This window comes from Hydractinia symbiolongicarpus, chromosome 1, assembly GCF_029227915.1.
Source record: "Hydractinia symbiolongicarpus strain clone_291-10 chromosome 1, HSymV2.1, whole genome shotgun sequence".
NCBI classification, from domain to species: Eukaryota; Metazoa; Cnidaria; class Hydrozoa; order Anthoathecata; family Hydractiniidae; genus Hydractinia; species Hydractinia symbiolongicarpus.
Window position 1 is genome coordinate 10502390 of NC_079875.1, and position 22444 is coordinate 10524833.

Consider the following 22444-nt stretch of genomic DNA (forward strand, 5'->3'; position numbering starts at 1 on the left):
TACCGTACTGCGTGCGTCTTGCTACTCGCGCAGCTAAGCTACCATTTTGCATGGCGAACAGACGTATACGGGTATTATAATATAGATAGTTGTTAGCCCATGGAAAAATCCAAGGGGTCGCCCGTCCTTTAAATTAACCCGTTGCAACAAAGTGTACAGAAATATATCGCATTTGGTATTGATGCGCATTTTAAAAATCTCGTGTTTCCATTACGGGACACAGCTTTCGCAGACACACAGACAGACAGACAAAATACGGCTATTATTAAAGAGACAAAATTATAGCAAATAAAAAATTATTATTCATGCTAGTTTCATCAGGCCACCCTAAGAACGCCACAATGTATATTCCAAATCTATATCTTTCTTTCTAACTAGAATCATTACACTTTCTCATAAAATGAACCCAAGAAAACATGACTAGGCAGCTATAGGGTTTTAGCCAATAGTGTTTTCTATCATTATCCAATGCTCTTAGCTAAGGATGTCGTATTAATTTTTTTGTCTGATTTTTGACAATTTTTATTTTGTTTAAAGTTCAAAATAGTTAATTATCAGATTGATGAAGATCATAGAGAATTCTTGCTTTTATTTGTCTCCTTTTAAAGCTCTTTTTATACCTCTATCATAGTAGCACCAACGAACAACAAAAAATTGAAACACCCTTAACAATAATTAAATACAGGGCTGGTGTTCTTAGAAAGACTTCAGGGAACAAATGCTTTCTAGATTGCTAAAACAGAAAAATGAGCAGATACACACAGAAATCATCAAGGAGTGCAATAGCAAAACAACGACAACTATAATTATGGAATTTTTTACATCGATTTCAATGATTTTTTGTATAATACTACATGTAGCTATATACATATTTTTTTTATAAACTCAGCTTTATGTATGTGCGTAATTTAAAAATATTAGATTTCAATACTATTATATATATTTTTTTAAATTTCAAGTTATTCAATGAACCCTCCATGTTCCTTCAGGGTTAAATTTACAGAGTTATTAGTTGCAAATATGTTCTCACATATATTTGCAAACCATCGAATTTTAGAATTATGCCGAAGGACCATGATCGGTGGATTTTCTGTAGAACTATATATTGGCGATGCCAAGAGAGAATATATTCTGTGGAACTACTGAAAAATGCATTTAATACGAAGAATCTTCTAATTCACCACTCTTCAACACATTACATGCTTTGAAGATTTCAGAATTTTTTTTTTTTCAATTTCCGACAACATTTGATTTGGAATATTGAAACACTTCATTGGCATCTAATAAAATTACTCTGTAAGAAGTCTGAAATCAAGTTGCATGCAGCCCAGTTTGAATGGCCAGGCTGTAGTAGTAATGAGATAACTTGCAGCGTCTGTTTTATTCTGACTTGTTATTCCTGGGGGTTGATGTTGAGGGTATATAAGGGGACGACCAACCAGCTGCTGGGAAATAAGGGACCAAAGTATTTTAGTACCCAAATCGCTCGTCTGAATATCAAACTAGGAACAAGATTAGATCTAAGTAAAAAGACAAATCATTCGTTACAAAATGCAAATCTTTTTTTTATACTTCAATAATAACTTACAAATATTTATATATATTTCAAAACTTTTTAGCAAAAACATGAACTGTGAACTGTATAACAAAATTGAAAAATTATTTCTTATTTGCGTTGAGATTAATGCATAGTAAATGCAGGTATTTGCAATGCATAATTTTGGTGTTAGACCAAAAAAAATTGATCGTCAAAGGCGTTTAGTCATACTGCATGAAGTGCGTGACCTTTGAGTTGGACAAAGGTAGAAGTGGTATTCTTTTCGTAAAATACATTAGGGAATAAATTTTTATAATTCTGTGATTAATTTTGACGTTGTGGCGATGTTTCGATCAATATGATTTGGATTGCTATAAAAGAGAGTCGCTTGCGATAACAGTTTCGCCGTTTGAAAGTTCAAAGCGACATCAACAGGTAACAGATTGTTTTTATTACGTTTCCATACATTCCCACCTCTGTTGAGTAGATGAATTATAGTTGTAACATCACCGTTACTAGATGCATGATGCAAACATGAATTTCCACTATCATCTACTACGTCAATGTCGAAACCCATTCGAAACTCGCAACCTTGATTTACTTCTTTATAAGTTCTTTTACTGCGTTTTTCAGTTTTTGGGTTGCGATTTTTAGTCGCTCTGGAAAGAGATTCCTCAATATCAATATCAAGGACCTTAAGATGACAATTTTGGACTGAATCTCTATAAAGGGAGCAACAGGAACGACTTCTACGAGTTTTGGATTGTTTTGCTAAATATTTGGAAATATCAAACAAATCACTAACTCGTTGGCTCGGTAATTTAACATGCAAGCTTACGCTTCTCTTAGTGGCGGATTTTGTTGTTGTTACTTTAGGTAGAATCAAGTTGCTAGACTCTGTGATTGCTTCCTTATTGCTACCGTTACTCTGGTTGCTGTACAAGAATAAGTTGGAATTGTATCGTGGTGTTTCACCACAACTTATAGGAATGTTATGGTCGGTATTAACTGTTGTTGTTGGATTGGAACTTAAAGATTCGTTTGAATCAATATTGATGTGATCGACACGTTTAAACTCAAAGTTTTCAGGCAGGTGATGAAATCTTTCGGGTTGTGATCGTTTTCTTTCGTATTCGTCCTTTAATATATTAGAAGCGTTAATACTTTGATCAGTTCTTTTTGGTTCTATACTTTGTTTTGAGATTGCTTCCAAAGAAAATGATTCACTCTGCAAAAACGAGTCGCTTAAACTGCTGCTGTTTCGAGACAGATTTGTCGAGGTAGGAAAACTATTTCTTTTCTTGTTGTGGTTGCTTCGATACAACTTCTGACTACTAGAACGAAACAATTTACAAAGATGTTTGGAACCATTCTTGAAAACTTCGTTAAAGATATGCTTACGGTAGATTTTTTCACTCGATGTTCGATACACCTTATGACTTAATGTCGATTTATCGCTCGGTGTCCTTACGATTATTCCACTATCGACTGAAGAACGTCTTCGTTTGACTGGATTTAGTTTCACATTTGGTACTTCGAGAACTTCGATGTTTTTCTCAGTTGGCACATTATACATGGGAGTGATCGGAGAGTTACTGGAATATGTAAGTCCTTCTTCGGTTACTTCTTCTGTTTCATTTGGTTTAGCAGGCTGGACAGTCCAGTTATCAACTCTAGTGTTTTCAACATATTTTTCAGGTGTATAAGGCAACTCTGTTTGGACTAAGTCGTATGGTGTACCATAATTTTGAAAAATATTTGCAGCTTTTATAGTGTAATCGACTGCTGCTCCATTGTTATTGTTATTGTTGTTTTCATCTAATATAGGTGAGCATGCGCGTACCTCTTTAGTAACAAAACACTCGTTACTTGATGCAACATCGACCGGTCCTTGAGAATCTGGCACAACAGATACAATGTCGGATGCCAATACCGGTTGACGCGTAGCATTGTTATTTAAAAGAACATCCCTATCTTCATTATCAAATGCTCCCGAGGATCCAACGACAAAATCTTTTTCCATTACAACAGGCTTCTGGATCGAGCTTAAGAAGAAATTAGCTCTTTTTTGTGCCAATTCATTCGAAGACTTGTTTTCCCGCCATAAGTCGGTCACATGATCGTTTTCAAGAATGTACTTCATAATGGTAGCATACGAGTTTTCTTGGCTCTTAACGGCCTTTGTTGTGAGATGAGGCGTTGCAAGTTCCATTTGTCTCGATGGTACAACTCTCATTTACATCTTCCAATTGCTTAAAAAGCAACCAAGTTTCTTTAAAGATCTAGAAGAGATTTGTTTTAAGTTACCTTATTGATTCAGAGATAAGTGAGATATCGCATTATCGAATAAAACAATAAATTGAATTTACACTAAATGACCTAGGAGATCCTGGGTCATTTAATATGAATTCGATTTATTGTTTCATTCAACTTACTCCACAGTTTTGTTAAACAATGCAATTCTAAAACTTAGTTACATACGAATTAAATTGGCAGCACTCTGTAAATGCGAAATATTACTTTGTTAACTGTGATAAAATTTTAATGGGTAAAAGTTGTCACAGGACTAAAAGTTATCTATTTACTCGTATCAATGTCACTAAATATTTGTCAAGTTTATTTAGAAAAAGGAACAGTTGAGAGACAGCTAAATGTTACTATGGCAAATATAACAGTCTTGAGGTTACAAAAGGGAAAATTTTTATGTCATACACGTTAGTGGTAGGGTTGTAGGTAATGGTAAGGTTACTTAAAAAGAAATAAAAATGTTAAAATTTTCGGCTAAATAAGAACAAATAATAAATAAAATAAATAAAAAATATTAAAAAAATACGGTCTTAAATTTCTAGGTCTGGTTAAATTATGATATTACCAATAAGGAAGAGAAAGCTGCAGAAATTACAAATGGAGAAAGTGTACTGAGTTATATAGTTTTTAGGAAAATTTTATTTTATTTAGGAAAATTTTATTTTAGTCAATTTTTTTTTTTTGTGCATTGTTAACTGAGACTTTGATTTTTTTAAAGACATCTCTCTGTTTTAACAATTTTAGTCATTTAGTTTTTAGTTGCTAAAATGTTTAGCTGATCCTAACTATCTTGTTATATTTAAAGCAGAAATAATTGCAAATTCTTAATTTTTCGATTTTAAAATATTTTCGCTATTTATATTTTCATTATTTCAAGAATTTATCGCTCTTTTTGCTTGAATTGCAGTTCTCACGGCAAAATATTAAAAGTCATTAAAGGAACACATTTCAGGGGTTATAAGCGACCGGTTTTTTTAAATTAATTTGTTTCAAATTTAGAAAATCATAATTTGTTTTGAACCAGGCGTTTATAGAAGTTTGAATACGAAGGTAAGAAAATAAAGTCTTTTTAGGCTATTATTTGAGCAGAAGCTAAGAAGATCATAAACTCAAATTGATATCAACGAAAGCTGTTTCCAAATATACATTGTATCCATTTGTACAAAAACTCAAAGTTTGTGTCATCCAAATATTGCTTTCTCTCGTGAATTTATAAGAATTCCATACAACGTGTAATATTCATTATTTCTTCTGAATTTTATAAAACATTCTCGAGGTTTAGTATTCCTTTAAAAAAAACATGCATATGGGGGAAACAGTGATTCGCATTATTCCTCTTTTAAAGTTCCCTTTTATAGTGAACCATGGTATGACAGATGAAACAACAACAAATTAATTAAAGCATTAGCAGAGGAAGAATATTCGTTTTTAAATGTTAGTTGTCAAATTAGGAAACTTTCTTTCTTTGGTATTTTTTGGAGCTTTTTACCCAAAATTAAACGCGAATTTCACAGAAATGAATTTAAAATTCACTTACATTTCCAAAGAAAATAATTTCGCCTACTTCTCCTCTAAGTTAGTAATTTCCTTATATATAAAAACAAGCCCATTTTCTTATCACACATTTCGCCAAAGTATGTTTTTACCATTTTATTGAATACATTCTGTTGTGTTATTTTTTTATTTCTTTTTTGACAATGTAAATAATTTATACTTGGCCATCTGCCTCAAGGTTTAGACTTCTTTTTACTTTCTTTTTACTTTCTTTTTATTTTTTCATTTTAGTTCGAACAAGTTTAATGAAATTAAATAATAAGAAAGTTTATACAGGACAGAGACATTTTGCCCCCAACTAACTCCAACGCATTTTCACACTCGATTTAAAAAGATGCCTTGTTGACTCAAGTTTGGCTGTCTCTTAGTGACAAAGTTTTAAGGGGAAGATCATCTTTGACAATGCTAGTAGTGGACATCCAGCGTCGCCTGCCAGACGTGTTTCTGTGCTGTATTAAGACATTCGCTTTTGCTTAAATAACTAAACTAATAATGCCAGTAATTTCAATCAACAAACAGTTCAATTGCTAAAACGTATTTATCTTCTTACATAGCTGACCTACAGAAAGGATGTGGGTATAAGTCTTAACCCTATTCGGTCCGGGGGGTGCGGATTCCGCCCCCCCAGACGGTTTTTTTTAATAACTCCTGATTGCTTTCTTATATGGCTATGATACTTACTGAGTTTCAACATTTATCTATTAGACACCTGCATGCTAAATGTTTAGGTCCCATACCTTTCAGAGGCTTTGATATTGGCCATTACTCGAAACTACCCCTAAAATCTCTATGAAATCCTTATAATGGGGAAAATATAATAACTCCTGTTAAGATTATCCTTAGAACTTGAAAGTTGCAACACAACTTTGTTTCATCAAGAAGAATCATTTTAAGTAATTGTGACACGCGACTAATCCGATTTCCCGATTTTGTCAGATTTTACCCGAAAATCGGAAAAAACGGATTTTCGGGCAATTTTTGGCAATTTTTTATCCAATCCATGTAAAAACCGAAAGGTATGTTAAAAAAAATTTATTTAGCTTTCAGAAACTTTAAACAAAATGTAAAAATTCGCTCTAGAACAAAAGTAATTATATTTTAAGCAGATAGTGGCATTTTTAACAATTTTCAAGCTTCTGATGACGTCACATAAAATGTGCTGACGCAAGCAAAAATTTATTGCCGCTTTTTGTTCCTTTTATGACGTACCATTAGTGTGCCAAGTTTGATTCAATTTGAACAATCCTATGAAAAGTTATTGAGGGGGGGGGGGGGGGGGCGGATTCCGCCCCCCCGGTCATAGTATGTTCGAAAAACCCCAGACCGAATAGGGTTAACACGATCACCTTCTCCATGCTTAAGCTGTGCAGACACGTGTTGTGCTAGTTGAACACTGCATGTATTTTAATACGACAAAGTACATAAACCATCATAGATATTTCAAAATTTCGGAACTCATTTTACGGAATTTACGGGAAAAAAATAAAAAACATTAAATGTTGGTGTTGTATTAACTTTGTTTTAATGAATGACTCAATCAATGTGTTTTGTTGTGTATGAGACATGAAAAATTTAAATCACTTCTAATATAGAGATCATAGTCTCAAAAACATGTTAGACCTTCTTTCTTAAACTCCAAAATATGATATTCATTTATTTTTCATTTAGCATGAATATTTTACAAGGATATATGCATTTCAGATATAAATCTGCTATCAATATGTATCCTTAAAATATATCTATGTAATCTATTTATTATGTATAAAAAGTTAAAATAAAAAGTAATTAAAATTTATTTTAAAAAGTTAGAAATAAAACTCGTTCTAAAAATAGGTCAATCGATTCAAAAACAAATACACTCCAAGATTAATCATAAGAATTATAATCAGACATTTTCATTGCTCTTCCTTCAACTACGTTTTTTTAAACGTCCAAATAAAATAAAATATTGAGATTTTTGACCTTTTAATGTGTTTCAACGACAGAATTGGATTGTGGGCTATTTGGTTAGAAAAGTGGTTGGAAAATAAAAAAAATTATTATTGGGTCATAACCCCTCTACCACATATTTTAAGCATTTAGAAGACGATACGTGGTTTGTTTGGTAGACGCAGATTAAAATGAACAGCTAGTTGTTTATTTACATACCACAAGCTTCTTTTGAAGCCTACCGGTATTATGATAAAAACGACTTTTTTTAATAACTGATGCCTTTTGTAATAGAAATGGTTCATTTTGTGGTAAAACAGTTGATCCTTTTTGTGAAAAATTATTGGCTCGTTTTGTAATAAAAAAGCTGGCACGTTTTGTAATAAAACACCTCATTTTGTAACAAAAGTACTTTTTGGCAAATAACGTTGTGAAAACAAATGATTTGGTCATCTGTTGTTGAAATTGATAATTTTGGTGAAATACCTAGCTTAAATTTTAATTTCTAGTGAACGTTCTTGTAACGTTCTGGTGCTTCTGTTGTTTGAACCGATGATTCTATTTATGTCATCAAGTCTAGTGTTCTAGTGATTTTGTTAAATCTCTGGTGATTCTGATCATAGGGTTCATGTGTCTGATTATAACAAACCTAATGAAATAAAATGCCTTTTCACGCATCGACACAAATCGACCGAAAACTTGTACTATCGGATCAACTGATTTTGATTTGATACGCATATCAATTTGTTTTAAGGGGAAACCGGCTTAAGGTTGTATTGTAGCTTCTAATTTGTCTAAGGAATGAATAAACTTTCTTCAGCGGGATTTAAATGTATCAACTTTCTTTGCTCATTCAGGTCATCCTTCTACAAGCTCTTAAATTATTTATAACAAATTTCACGCTTCTGCTTTCATTCGATAGATCTTACGTATGAATTTTAATGAATAAACACAAGCAGAAGGTTACTTACATACTTTATGAAACAGAGGCAGGTTTTCGTCATTTTTCAAACATAGCCGAATATGTCCTAAAAATGTGCGACTCTAGCTCACCCACACCACGAAAAATCCACTCCAGAGTTTAAGAAAGTCGCGAAATTCAGGAAAAGGTATTGTGCTAACGTCGGCAACAATTACAAACTTTTAAGAGTACGGATTTAAAAGAAATAATAATAACTCCTAATTCCGTTGTGACCTTTGACAAGTTAAAAATGCATGACTCTAACGTATAATCAACAAAGTAATAACATGTGGCGCGAAATTTGAAATTAACCGTCCTGATGTCTCATTACGGTTAACCATGATTGTAGTAAGCAAAGTTGCGAACAGGATCCTGTGTCCCAACATGTCACAAAAATTTCGATTTTTTATTTTTCGCAAAGCAAAGTTCTGAAGTAAGTCAGATGTCCATTTGAATTGTAAAGTAGTCAAAAAAATTGTCGAAATGAAGAACTAAATACAGTAAAATCTCAGTAACACGAAATTAAAAAAACGTCGACCTGTAGAATTATGTCCAAGAAAGGGTACATTAAGCACATGAAACTTAATGTAAAAACGGACTACCTGGAAAGTGTCATAATGGGAGCACCAGCCCCTTTTCCTTTACAGCTTTGCTTGTCTGTCTGCCCTATTCGGATTATTCAACAGAGAAATTAATATATGCTAACATGTTTCTATTTTTCCGTATGTGTAAAGGACAAGGAATATGGACCATCAGCTCTTCTCCGTTCATTTTCTAATGCCTTGGAATTTATATCAATATCATAGCACACATCCCACTTAATAACAATAACCACCCGAAACTTTCGATTAAAAACAAATTTACCAAAAAACGTCATGTTATTTGCAAAAACCACGTTATTACTCTCTGCTCTTGTATCAGCAGTTAGAAATCATTAATTAGAATCTAACGCTACAAAAACATAAAATTTGTCAGCAATTTATTCCCTTGCAAGCTCAGGTGATTGTTATTAAAAATATACTTCAACCAATCATATATCGGAGTGATAAATTTAGCATTTGTTTTGACATGAAATTGTATGTCTATTTTGTATGTTTGATGTAGGGGAGACATACATCATGATAGCAGTTGGAACGACATTTAAGTTACGGATGAGGAAGTACTTGTTACATTATCATTCTTGTAAACACTTTATACTTTTGTTTTAAGGGTTAGCCTTATTCTTTACATAATTTCAGTAACAAGTATTGCCTAAAAGTTGCTCAGAATAAGAAACAAAAGATTCAAAGATTTTGGTTTAATAAAGGTGTATTCTCATCTCAACAAATGTCTCTTTATAATATTTCTTAGCTAGTATAAGCTCAACACTAAATTTGCTTAAATGATTGTTATTTCAGCCCTAGTTTCTTTTTGGTTGGTTGCTTTGTAAAATCTAAGTCATAACGAAACTCCCACTGGCAGTTATTAAATAATCTTTCCTCACAAAGTAACTTTCGTCATGTAAATTGTAAAATATCTTTTCGAAATGTGAAAACTCAATTTTTGATCTATATTTCTGCAACATTTCCTCTCCACTCTCAGTAGATTCAATGATAGCTGATAAAATCAGTGGTAAATCCTCTCAACATATAACATGAAATATCTCATCTTAAAATAAACATTTTGAACTACACCAAATCAGAATTGAACCCCCGTACCTTGAACCTCCACTGACTCTATTTTCTATTCACTCGTTACTGCTGTCACTCGATAACTCGAAATGTTTTTTCCCCTTAAGATTCGAGTTATCATGAATAATTTGCAGCCTCTTTTCTGGCTGTCGTTTTAAAGACTTGTTTTTATCCGACTGCGTTTTGCGGTAAAAAGAAAATTCTGGTGGAAATGAGTCTTAACAAACATAGATGTTACGGATGTAGTCAGAATAATTCTTTAAAAATAGAACATTCTTAAGATTTTCGAAAATTCATTTTTTCGTATACAGTTTAACAGACCTAGTATATAAAGCGAAAGTGAAAAAACAAACATACCGCGTTTACTATTTACAATTATTCTGCAATTTCCAATCTCGCTCTCTCTGCCATAATAAAAACACAAATTATCTTCTCATTAGAAAGTTCTCATACGGCTTTACAAAAAAAATTAAAAAAATCACATAACCCGAGCAATATAATGCTTAATAAAACACTTTTTTATCGATACTGCGTTTTTATTTTAATTGTATGTTAAAAAAGAAAAGATATTTCTTTGTAATCAGCTACCCTGATCGACAATTAAGAAAGCCATTATTTCGTCGTTGCTAAGTTACAATGAAACTATTATTAAAAATGGCGTAATAGCTATGAGAAGTGGTGTTGCGATAAAACCACATTTAAAAAGCGTCCACAAACGTTAGAAACGTTCACTAAGAAATGTTCCAGGCAAATTAATTGACTTCTCCACAAAGAGTCATGAAATCTAAAGCTGTTCTGAATCTTTATACACAGTATCTTGGGTATATAAATATTTAGGGATCCGTAGCTCAGTCAGAGGTCGTGGATTCGCTCTTTACATGCGTTTTCTATTTAGGCATAAATTTCTATAGCTTAAATGGGGCGTCAAGGCACTCCAGAGCGGCTTATATAGCTTATATATCCGCTTAAAATTCACATGGTATACGTTAGTAAAGCTAACCACATAAAATGTAGCTAGCTCACTACAACTATTTTTATGGAGCAGAGAAATGTTGCTTCATTAGGTTGTAACGTTATGGACAAATATATCATACGCTTTATTCATCAACGTTAATGGCAAGAAAGATTGTAAATATTTGTCAGTCCAAAGATATTAATACTAGTGTATAAAATAGCTAAGATAAAGGTTAATTTACACTTTGCAGTTCCAGAAATTGCAAAATTTACACTAGCAATTAATTTGAGACCAGCATATTTACTTGCATTTGAAATTACAATTAAAAAAAATTATCATTTTTGCTCTTTGTAACGCAACACGTTTTGAATCAAAACAAATTAAATTGGCAGCTTCTTAATGCTTGATTCAATTTGGTGTTACACTTCCGTTTGATTAACCGTTGTTGTTTTAAAATGGAAGCTAGATTATGGCTTTGATTTCTAAAATGTAATAATGCATCATCTTATGTTTACTAACACTTTTTCGTCATAAACAGATTAATTTTTACGTACTATGGCGACGAAATAACAGTGAATGTTTGAGTTTCTTTTCTTTCAGTCAACAACTAAATCGAAGATAAATCACAAGACTGTCTGCATGACATTATTCCGGTTTAAGTTTCGGCTAAAAAATTATTGATTTATACACACAATATTTTAAATGCCATATTTCTTTTCTGCCAAGCTTAGAAAATTGCAAAATAAATCCGTTTGCGTCAGCAAGTCCGTCAGAGATTTATTTCGGATGGCGTTTATGGGTGGGCTGTGTAAGGTGTTAATGGATAAGGAAAGCTTCGGAATTATCAATTACAATCCATTGCAAGTTATTTGCGATTTTTTAAAGCAAAATTTAACTTCTTATCACTTTGTCACTATGAGGAATAGAAACTTTACTTACCACAGGTTAAATCAAATTCTATAAAGCAATTAAGATGGATGAAAAGATTATGAAACTAGCAACTCTAGCCATTCTTTTTTGCCGATTTGGCAAGTTCAAAAGTTCGCCAAATCTGTGAGGTGACTACCCAACAATTGAATTCACTAATGTGTATGTATAAGGACTAGGGTTATTGTCATTACGAATAATGACCAGATAATATGCATAATTCAAAAATTTATCACAATCCCCGAATCATATACCACATCTATATGTAATTCTGTTTTGGCACAAGACGATAGTTAAAATTTTGAATATATTGAGAAGCTCTCTTGTTTTGAGAATCAAATCTGAATTTCATCAAACGATGTTGTGATACTTTTACAAGTTAGAAATAGGTGGGACAAACTTGCGTTAAGACCCCAAATCTGCGAAAGACACAAATAACTTTTCAACTAAATCAACCAAATGCCACTTTTTATGTTGCTAGATACTGGATTTAGCCTCATCGCTTTCCGTATTCTATTTTACTTTCGCTGGATTTGTTTGTTTCAGACGAGTCCCTTCACTTTTGTCAAGTATAAGCAAATAACAACAAAATATACAGGATTTAATCATACTTACAAATCAACGTTGAATACGATGGCAACTTGAGTGCAAAATTATTTTGAATCGAAATTAAGTTTCTGTGTGTTCGTAGCTAAATAGAATTTTCTTTGACACTCATAAAAACATCGATCTTAATACACTGAAGCATTTCATTAGATTTCTCCTTGTGAGTAAAAAAGTTTATTGAATCTTATCAAACATGGCTGTTAATTAAGCAAAGTGAATTACGTAACGATTCTTATGTATTATTATTATTCTCATATAATTGTATCTATGAATATTATAAATTAAACAAACACCTAAATAATAGCCTTCTTTTATCAGCGGGTTGAGTTTTTGTTATTAAATATTTTTTAAAAAACAACAAAGATAATAGCTATAACAACCCATTGTTTTATTTTGTATTATTTTTGATTACTCATTAAACGTATTTGACTTAAGCCATGTGTCATAAAATTGGTTATGTTTACTGATAGTAAGCCATTTTTTATATTATAACTTAAATCTTCTGTATTTCCTCAATGAGACAAAAGACAAAAATGGCATTACCAAGTCATCCCTTTCTTTATTTTCAAAATGCTTGTCTTTTTCGAGCAGATTTTCACTCGTGTAACCATGCCACGAAATGGAAACTCCTAGCAACTAGATTTCAACTTCACTACTATTGAATAACTAAAACAGGCGTGTAGATGGACATTGAAAATCTTGTCATTTCTGTTCACCATATTTGGTCCAAAAAGTATCAGTTAGTGTATAACTACATTTTTAAAACCTCAATCGATCTGTATTCCACTTCAGTTATTTTGACAGAAGTAAAGTTTCACTACCGGTTTAAAGGCCTTAAGACAAACAGAGCAAAGTTAAGCTCTGGTAAAATTAATAATATCGCGCAAGTGTATTACTCGAATGGTTGGCGTAAAACAAGTTAGGGTTTAAATTTTGTGAGTACAACATAAAAAAGCTAAGGAGAGTTGTTGTTGTCCTGAAACCTTCTTTTATCGGCATTTTCTAACTGAAACAAGTTCATTAAATTGTTTTTTTTTTCAGTTCACTTTAAAAGCAGTAGCTGATGCTCTTGGAAATATTGCGGCAGTCACATTAGGATTTTCAGGTTACAAAAGTTGATATCATCAATTTGTACTACTGCGAACAAAGTTAAGGTGGACGATCACTGTGATGGGAACATGCACATTTGAATCAATTAGCACTTTCAGTTTCGAATGAGTGAATGGCCTAAACAGCTACCCAAATGTTTCGGTCGCCTAACTTGTTTGCCCTGCATTACAGAGATCAGTTTGAGAAAAATACAATAACCTTCGTGTCCAACTTCACCCATTGCTATTTTATATTGCTACCGAACTTCTTTAGATTTGACATAACATTATTGTTAAAAGAAAAGAAATTTTGTTTTTGTATAAACCTTGGAGTTCATTACCAAAACGATATTGAGCACATAGTAACAGGTTGCCAGATGTATACCAATATATCATTGAAAGTTTGAAGCTATTACTGCTGTTTTTATATGACCCTTGTGAATTTATAGGTATCTTTACTTCAAACAATTACGCCGTTTTCTTCACCATCGGCAGCAAAAAACCTATTGTTTTATACCAGGTCAACCTCCAATGATATTATTATTATTGAACATACAACTAAAAAATTCTCAAACATGATTGGCAAAGAGATGATACAATAATATCGTGTTTTGTATGTAAAATATGACCGCCAAAATATTTTCGGGTACTAAGAGAATTAATCAACATATTTTTTTAAAAAAAATATTTGGATTTTGAAAATGATTTCTAATTTTATAAAAACATAAAAAAATTGTATTTAGAATTGCTAAAGTGCATTAATATTTGACCTTGTTCTTAGATGAGTAATTAAGTAAATAGAGATAAAAAAGATAGAATGGACCATGCTCATTTCTGTCGATGGGAGTATTCATTGAAGTTGTTTATTGAATTAAATCGAGTGTTTCTACTCTTGGCCTTCAAAATAGTAAGGAAGAATTGTGCAATAGTAAAGGTGGTTTGGACAATTACCAAAAGTAAGTCGAAAGTAGGGGTGGAAGACAATTTCCGAAATGTTAATAGTGGAGGAGGGAGAGGAAGGAAGGTAGAATTTCTTATTATTAATAGCAGGAGAGTGGACTTAAAACATTTAAAAATTTTCAAATCAGTGAAAACGACATCTTGAATTGTTTAAACATAACATCATGTTCTTAACGCAAGAAATTGTTATGACACAATAATACAAGCTTGCGTTGCTTTAATTTGCTATTTTTTATGTCAGACAAATAGGAGTAGGTAAGCAATTTTCATAAAACTGAAATTATTCTGGGTGGTAAAAAATCTTGAATAATAATAGTAGGTTGGAGAAATTTCTAAAATAATGAGAGAAATCAGTATCGCAGATTTAATAACAATTTGTTATAGCTTGTTCCAAAAAAATGTTTTTTCTGTTGAGGGAATACATTATAACCGCTAACAGACCAGTTCTTGAAAAGACCCCTTTTTCAGCCAGGGCCACTACTTCATGAATAGAACCTTAACTATTCTAAGTTTTGAAATTTCACAAAAGAAGCTGTAACAATATACTTTGCACGAGCATTTCTAAACCCTGGTGTAAAAGTCAAAGTTTGAAAAATGTTCAATTGTTCCGTCCAATAGATAGTAACCAACATAATGTAAGATTTAAGAAGGGAAGTGGATTGGTGAGCAAATTTTTCTATTGTATTTTCTGTATGTTTATTAAAAAAACAAACAAACCAACAAACAAAAAGGTTCCTTTCAAATGCTTACTTATCAAATTCCTTACAATCGAAATTATACTATTAATTTGCTGAAAAGTCAGTCATATTCAACGTTGTTAAACTAATACATTTTTACTCGCACTTGGTAGCAGTATCATCACCGTAAAAGCGTTCTTATATCCAGTATTTAATTACAGTGTTTCTATTAAAAAAGAATCATTTTTTTCATTTATTTTTCCTTTTTTGTAAAAAAATTTCAGCGACAAACGACATGTTTAGAAATGTGTTGAATGGTATATATTTCACAACTCAAGTATTATAAATAAATTAATCGTTAAACCGTGGAAATATCAACGGGGTCACCAGTATTTAATTTTGTGCTGTTTCGTGTATCTGTGGCACGACGCTTTTCTCGCGGACATACAGACAAAATACGGTTATTATGATGGCAATATATTAGCTACTTTGATTTGCAGGGTTCCTTTTTTAAAATGATGGTAGTCAAAGCAATGTACATGAAATTATTCATGAGATAAGTAACTTTGTTTCAAAGTGCTGAATTGGTTGAAAGAACAAATTTATTTCTCATGATAAATTTAAAACTGTCTCCCTTTTGACCATCATTTTTGTCTTGACCCCGGAAAACACGATGATGTTTCAAAGGATTTTAAGTGCTGTTTTAATGGTAAGTTCTTTCTTCTTCTTCTTCTTCTTCTTCTTCTTTTTCTTCTTCTTCTTCTTCTTCTTCTTCTTCTTCTTCTTCTTCTTCTTCTTCTTCTTCTTCTTCTTCTTCTTCTTCTTCTTCTTCTTCTTCTTCTTCTTCTTCTTCTTCTTCTTCTTCTTCTTCTTCTTCTTCTTCTTCTTCTTCTTCTTCTTCTTCTTCTTCTTCTTCTTCTTCTTCTTCTTCTTCTTCTTCTTCTTCTTCTTCTTCTTCTTCTTCTTCTTCTTCTTCTTCTTCTTCTTTTTCTTCTTCTTCTTCTTCTTCTTCTTCTTCTTCATCTTCTTTTTCTTTACCCACTATACTTACTTTTTCATTCGACGCCTGTATATTTCTCTGTCTAAATGATTTCTGTCTGATTTAAAATTTTGATTTTGCGTGAAAAGCAATGTACATACGCACGCATTCTGGTCGGTAGAAATTACAAATAAAAGACCACACAATCAAGGAATCCATTCGACAAATGGGTAAAATTAATTCCGGTGCTTTTAATTTTTTTTTTAAATAAAAATTTTGTTAATAGCTATTTTATCCTATCTGGTCCTGTTTTTTATTTACTAAAATGCGTGCGTTTGTGTAAAATTTTGTGAACATTCGAAAGCCATCTATATTTATTCTGTGGGGTGTTCTACTCTCTTAAATGTTATTTATTTTTCTTGCAGATACACCTGGTTAAGAAAGTGGAGGCATATCGTAAGTATAAAGGCTGGTTCACACTTCATTTTTATAGTCGCACATAAAAGCAACCATCAAGCTGCAAATGCGAAATGTTTTTAGCATACTATAGCATATTATTTTTAGCATATTATTCACAAACTTGGTAGAAATGTGTGTTCAGTTCATCGAGAACAATAAATGCGATTATTCGTCTATCGGTGTATTTAAAAAATTAAGAATAGCGACTTTGAGCGACACCACTCTGTTTCGACTGTCCAATATTTATAAAATAGAGAAATTATTGATTATTGCAAAGAAATAGCTAGTCAGGCAAAAAGAAATAAAATAAAAAAAGTGAAAAGATTTCATACACATAATTTAAACCAATCAAAAAATTAAACCACCCAGCCACCAAGCACTGGCGTTCTAAATTTAAAACTTTCAAGTTTTTTTATTGCTAAATATTCAATTTTTTGAAATTGGTCCTTATATGTGACTATCACGCAAATTGAAATTTATCAACCAATTAGGCTTCGTCTTAAAATATTAGAACGACGTGTGGCATTTTAAAATGAAAACAAAATAAAGATAATATTTTCTTTGTACAATATTATCACGGAATCATTGAAGATCTGTTTATTACTAGGTATAATAAACAAAAAGGGCTCAAATGTGCTAAAATAGAGTACAGTAACAGTGGTAAGAAACAAAAATGTCTTGTTTGTTCTGTGTGTTAATTTTTTTTGCGTTAGTATGTATTACAATCTTCCACTCGTAACAAATAGATTTGTATGTGTTTTCCATTTTTAAACGACTAGAAAAAATGACTTTCAACTCACCCTAAAACATAAAAATATGACCTATCTAAAATCAAAGGGACCAAGCTGTTTTCTGTACAGCATCGTTGTGTTTCATTTTGCCTTAACGAGCATTTTTAGGAGTATATTTCTGGCACAAATATTAACAAAGGTATATAGCAAGTAGCTTACCCATCTTACAAAGTATTATTCCAGTTTAAAAAAAAATTAGAAAAGATTTTTCCAGGGAGTAGTCAACGTCTTTTAAGATTTTTTTAAGAAGTATTTTAGCTACCATTTTTTTTATGTAGGAACTATTGGTAAAATGAAACATACAATGGTGGATAAATTATTTACTAAATCCGAAAACACAATAAGATTAAGAAATTCATTGTTCAAATGTTTTCTTGACAAAGATTCTCATAGCAACTTATTTTAAGTTTTTTGACTTCTAGGTCATCCACATAATTTCTAATGAATTATTGATGAAGAAAAGTTAAAGGAGACACATTTTCTATTTTACTTGCCAACATCACTAGTATACACGTTTCCCAAATTGCATGTTTATAAAATTTTAGAATGTTTTGGCTTTAAGATCATATTCAGCATCATTAAATTGGTGTGTGTATAAATTTTAAACTTAATTCGACATGTGAAAATCAAAAGCAGGTTTTTGAGACGAATGTGAGACCTAACATGATTTTTGATAACGCTTACTGGCAGCTGATGCATATAGCGAGAATTTAACTTATATTCGTAGTAATCGAGGCAAGATACGCATGCTTGAGTAGAACTTCCCACCCATTGCTACTCACAAGTCAATTCTATTAATACCGAAGATAATTCCACTTTTAATTTTATTTTTCGAATATCATCCTGACTCTTGAAAAGATTACGTATAACATAAGGCTCGTATTTTCGGTTGAACAAAGTGAATAAGAAAATAATAATTCAATCCATGAAAATGCGAAATCCTTGTTTTTATACTTTTACAACTATATAAAACATCTGAACGCATTGTAGACTAGGGTTGTCATAACTGAATCGTGTTGTACCAATTTTTGTGAGCACAGGTGTTAAAATTTGCTTCTCAGTATAAGAATTTTTAGTCATAGTGTGAGAGTATCCCTTTCATTTGATGCTATAAACCCTTTGTTTGTAGCACAATGTGTGGAAGAAGATGGACTTCCAATTGCTGAAACTTGTGGCCGGGTAAAAGGTTGGAGTACTGCTACATGCGTTAGACTTTGCTACCAGAACCAAATGATATACAAGACCAACTTTTTCAATGGAATTTCTTATAATCCAAACGAGTGCAGATGCATGGTAAACATGACGGATATCATACCCATAAGTCCAAATGGAACAAAAACATGTTTTTTTGGACCCCATGTTGAAGGTAATGTAAAATTATCAAAAACTCTTTATATATGGTAAATCTCTATAATGGTATTCTATTTAGTTTAAAATTATAGCCAGATTGGTATCATCATTATCAGAATATTTACGACGGGCGAACCTGTGGATATCTTCACTAACGACTAGTCTCTTCAATAATAGCCGTATTGTGTCTGCCTGTTCGCAAGAAAAATATCCTGAAACGGCCACACAAAATAGCGTGTAATTTAAAGACGGCATCTGATGGTTTTTTTCACGGGTTATTGACTAGTCTATATTATAATACCTAATTTCCTGTCTCTAAGCGATACGTGTAGCAACGATTTCCCAATCGTTGCTACACGTATCGGCAGGCGAATTCCTGTAGATTTTTCTAAAATCTTAAGAATAGTCTCTTTATTAATACCCGTATTCTGTCTACTTGTTCAATAATGTCGCGCCGCACCGTCATTATTGCTTCCTCTCAATACCTGATGTGATCTAATTTTGTTATGGCTTTGTGCGAGTAGTAATTACACCAATCACAAAGCTACATTTTTTCGACCACCCTTATCCCACAAAATGAAATTTCGGAGTGATGCTTTTAGCTGGACGGAGATAGTGACGGGCTGTTTTTATTTAACTGGCGTTGGGATTAAGTTTTTTTTTTAAATTGTACTACGCACTCCACACGAATTTGCAACATGTTATATCTGTACTAAGCGCTTATTCCGGTGTCACTCGCGAATAATTTTTGAACTTCCAAGGAAACTTATTTAGCAAAACGGCAAAAAACCTGCTGATTGTTTTTGCTACGACTGATTAGAGACAGGTTTTAACCTGACGTATATCGTTCTTTCATAATGGCTGCACTTACGCACTCAACCTGGCGTTAAACGCGAGGACAATCATTGACTTATTGCTTAACCTGTCGTTTCGACGACGTGTCCCCCGGCTAGGTTTCATCATAATAGCTGTATTTTGTCTGCTTGTTCAAAAGTGTAGCTTATATTCCTTCTGATCTTTCCACAATTTTTGAGATACCAGGGGGAGAAGGGTATTATATTGAAAACGGTGTTGAAAATTGTACATATGACCACAGTAACAGCGCTCATCCAAGTAACTCTCATTATTCCGTGCTAATGAACGGGCAAGGAACAGCGATGAGGGAAATATGTGCAACAAGCGAATACCGTGAAATTATCCATGGTTTAAGTTTAGTATATATAAGAAGTACATAATTTACCGTCTATGAGCCAAACCAGCCACAACCTGGTCGAAAAGATAACTTGCGCCCAAAAAGCTAATAAATTATACCCTGTTAAAAGTCGTATAAATTAACAGAAACTGTTATTTCAAAACTCAAATTTGAATAACAGTAATCTTCCTTACTAATACCAAAGAGTAAAAAAATGTCCGTGCCGCGATATTTTAATGTTTTCTTACTTTTAGAATTATCATTAACACTTCTTAAAATCCCCGAAGAGCACCGTATTGAAGTGGGGGAAACATTTGAGCCCTTCTTTAGCATGTCGTACACCAATCTCTTTGGCGAGACATATACATACTTACACGCTTCATCCCTTCCTCTGGGAGCAAAACACTGTGAGTAAGAATTTTACATTTAAGAATTCTGAAGTTAAGGTGATAGTTTTTTTGCTAATCATGTACACCTTAAGCCACATTATATTGCTATAGGGAGTCAATTTTCTAGGATCTACTCCACGAGTTTAACTTAGAAGTGGAGGAATTAACATTGGGTTTTAGTTTGGGAACGAACGAACGAGTGCTTCCGACACCCTCATAAATGATGTTGATTTTTTTTTTAAATAATTATTTTAAAATACTGAAATTTAGCATTGGCTGTACATGAAATAACAAATCCAGTGAACGAGGCAACAAATCTTCGACCTCAAAATGACAGATTTAGTGCTATGATTGATGACTTCGGCATAGTATACTCGTCGAATTCTGCAATAGGATACATATATTTATTAGACAAAGAAAATCTTACTGAAAATCAGCATCACTACAGAACAACTTTTAAGGTATTTATAAGAATAATTGTAGTAAGTTTCTAAACAACATTACTCAGTGTACAGAAAGGTTATCATAAAATGTTTATAAAGAGTATAATTTATAAAGATTAGACGTCCGTTAATTTAAATACTGCTTAATTCGAACTTTCCGTTATTTCAAACAAATTGCTAAGTCCCTTAAGTTTGCTTTAACAAAAGTTTTAATTTTATTCATTTTTATTGCATCAATGGTGGCAAAATCTCTTTCAATTTACCGATTAAATTGACATTTCCAATAAAATGAAGTTTACATCTCCAAGCAAGGAACTTTAAAAGGTTTTTATAAAAAGTTGAAACAAAGTTGTAATATTAGCATAAAACCTTTAAACTTTTATTAAAATTTTTGTTTTTTCTGAACTTCCGATAATCTGAACATTCGTTAATTCGAACCAATAATTTAGTCCCTAGCGTGTTCGAATTAACGGATGTCTACTGTAGTTCCTTTACTCCAGAGAAAACTTCTCAAAGATGGAATAAGGTGAAAAAAAATAGAGTAAGATAAACGTAAGGTGATCTCTATCTGTTTATATTCTATAGATTGGCGAACACATTAAAATGGAGTTTTTTATGTGCACTTTTTTCCATGTTTTTTCCGTAATATTCATAGCTTTTTAGTTGATTTTTTCTTATAATAACTGTAGAAATTAATGTCGCATGCAAATGAATTTGAATATATAAGCTCGTGAAAGCCCACTTGAAGTGTATATTTCTGTCAGGCTGACGATGCTGTGCAATAGGGCGATGGTAATTTTAGAGCGATAGCAATGTTAACAAAATGTTGTGAACATGCTGTGACATGGATTAACAGAATTTGGGTAATTAAGCCACGGTCTGTGGAACCAATTGTGCTATTTCGCTTTGAACTTCGTCTTTTTTTAGATATATATTTTACCACTCTTTAGTATATTTTAATATACTTAGTATATTTTCTTCATTATAAAGACAAAATGGATAGTTTAGTGTCATAGTTACACAAGGACTTTACGCATTACTTGCAACTCTACTTTTAGATGGGAGATTCTTCAGAAAGTACTGACATACTGTTTATAGCCTTTGTTGTAAACCACAATCTAGCATATGGAATATACATTCGACATACCTTTATACATCAAATGGAGCGAAATGACCAGTCCCGTGCTTTACTGAACAAGCTTCCTTCGTATTATTTTAGTCATCATGAAACATTATCTGGGTATGTTATTTCTTTTTTTGATTTGTACGTTAGGATGAAGTGTGACTTCAGGCAACTCTACTATAATTAATATTGGATTATTATTTTAATTATTAATTAATTTATACAGGTACAAAAACTTCAGCTACGCATAAAATGCATACAATAAACTTTTGTCACTGTTTCTTCTGTACCATATCAGTAAATTAGTGAGAAGACTGAAACTGTATATGCATATATCATCCAAAAATAAGAAATAAAAATCCTTGGTGCCAAACCAAGGATTTGAGTAGTGAGGGAACTTTACAGAAATGTGAAACAGACATAAGAGGCAATCACAAAATAAACCTATAAGCAGCAAGACATAAGCAATAAATCATGATTTAAATTTTACTAACAAAAATACTCTGCTACATCAAAGGGAAAGTGGGGCAAAAAGGATCTGATTCGC

General features: G+C 32.3%; 1 protein-coding gene across 2 annotated transcripts; it reads right to left on the minus strand.

The window, feature by feature from the left end:
- Nucleotides 1-1540: 1540 nt before the first annotated feature.
- On the minus strand, nt 1541-12628 carry LOC130637714 (uncharacterized). 2 transcript variants are annotated; one of them, XM_057446951.1, is made up of 2 exons: nt 12456-12628; nt 1541-3819 (listed from the first exon to the last, which is right to left on the minus strand). In XM_057446951.1, the coding sequence occupies exon 2, from the start codon at nt 3771-3773 to the stop codon at nt 1848-1850; it is 1926 nt and encodes a 641-aa protein (XP_057302934.1). In that variant the 5' UTR covers nt 3774-3819; nt 12456-12628; the 3' UTR covers nt 1541-1847. The 2 variants fall into 2 exon arrangements, with proteins under 2 accessions (XP_057302934.1, XP_057302933.1); XM_057446950.1 differs by lacking the exon at nt 12456-12628 and adding an exon at nt 10316-10584.
- Nucleotides 12629-22444: the final 9816 nt, after the last annotated feature.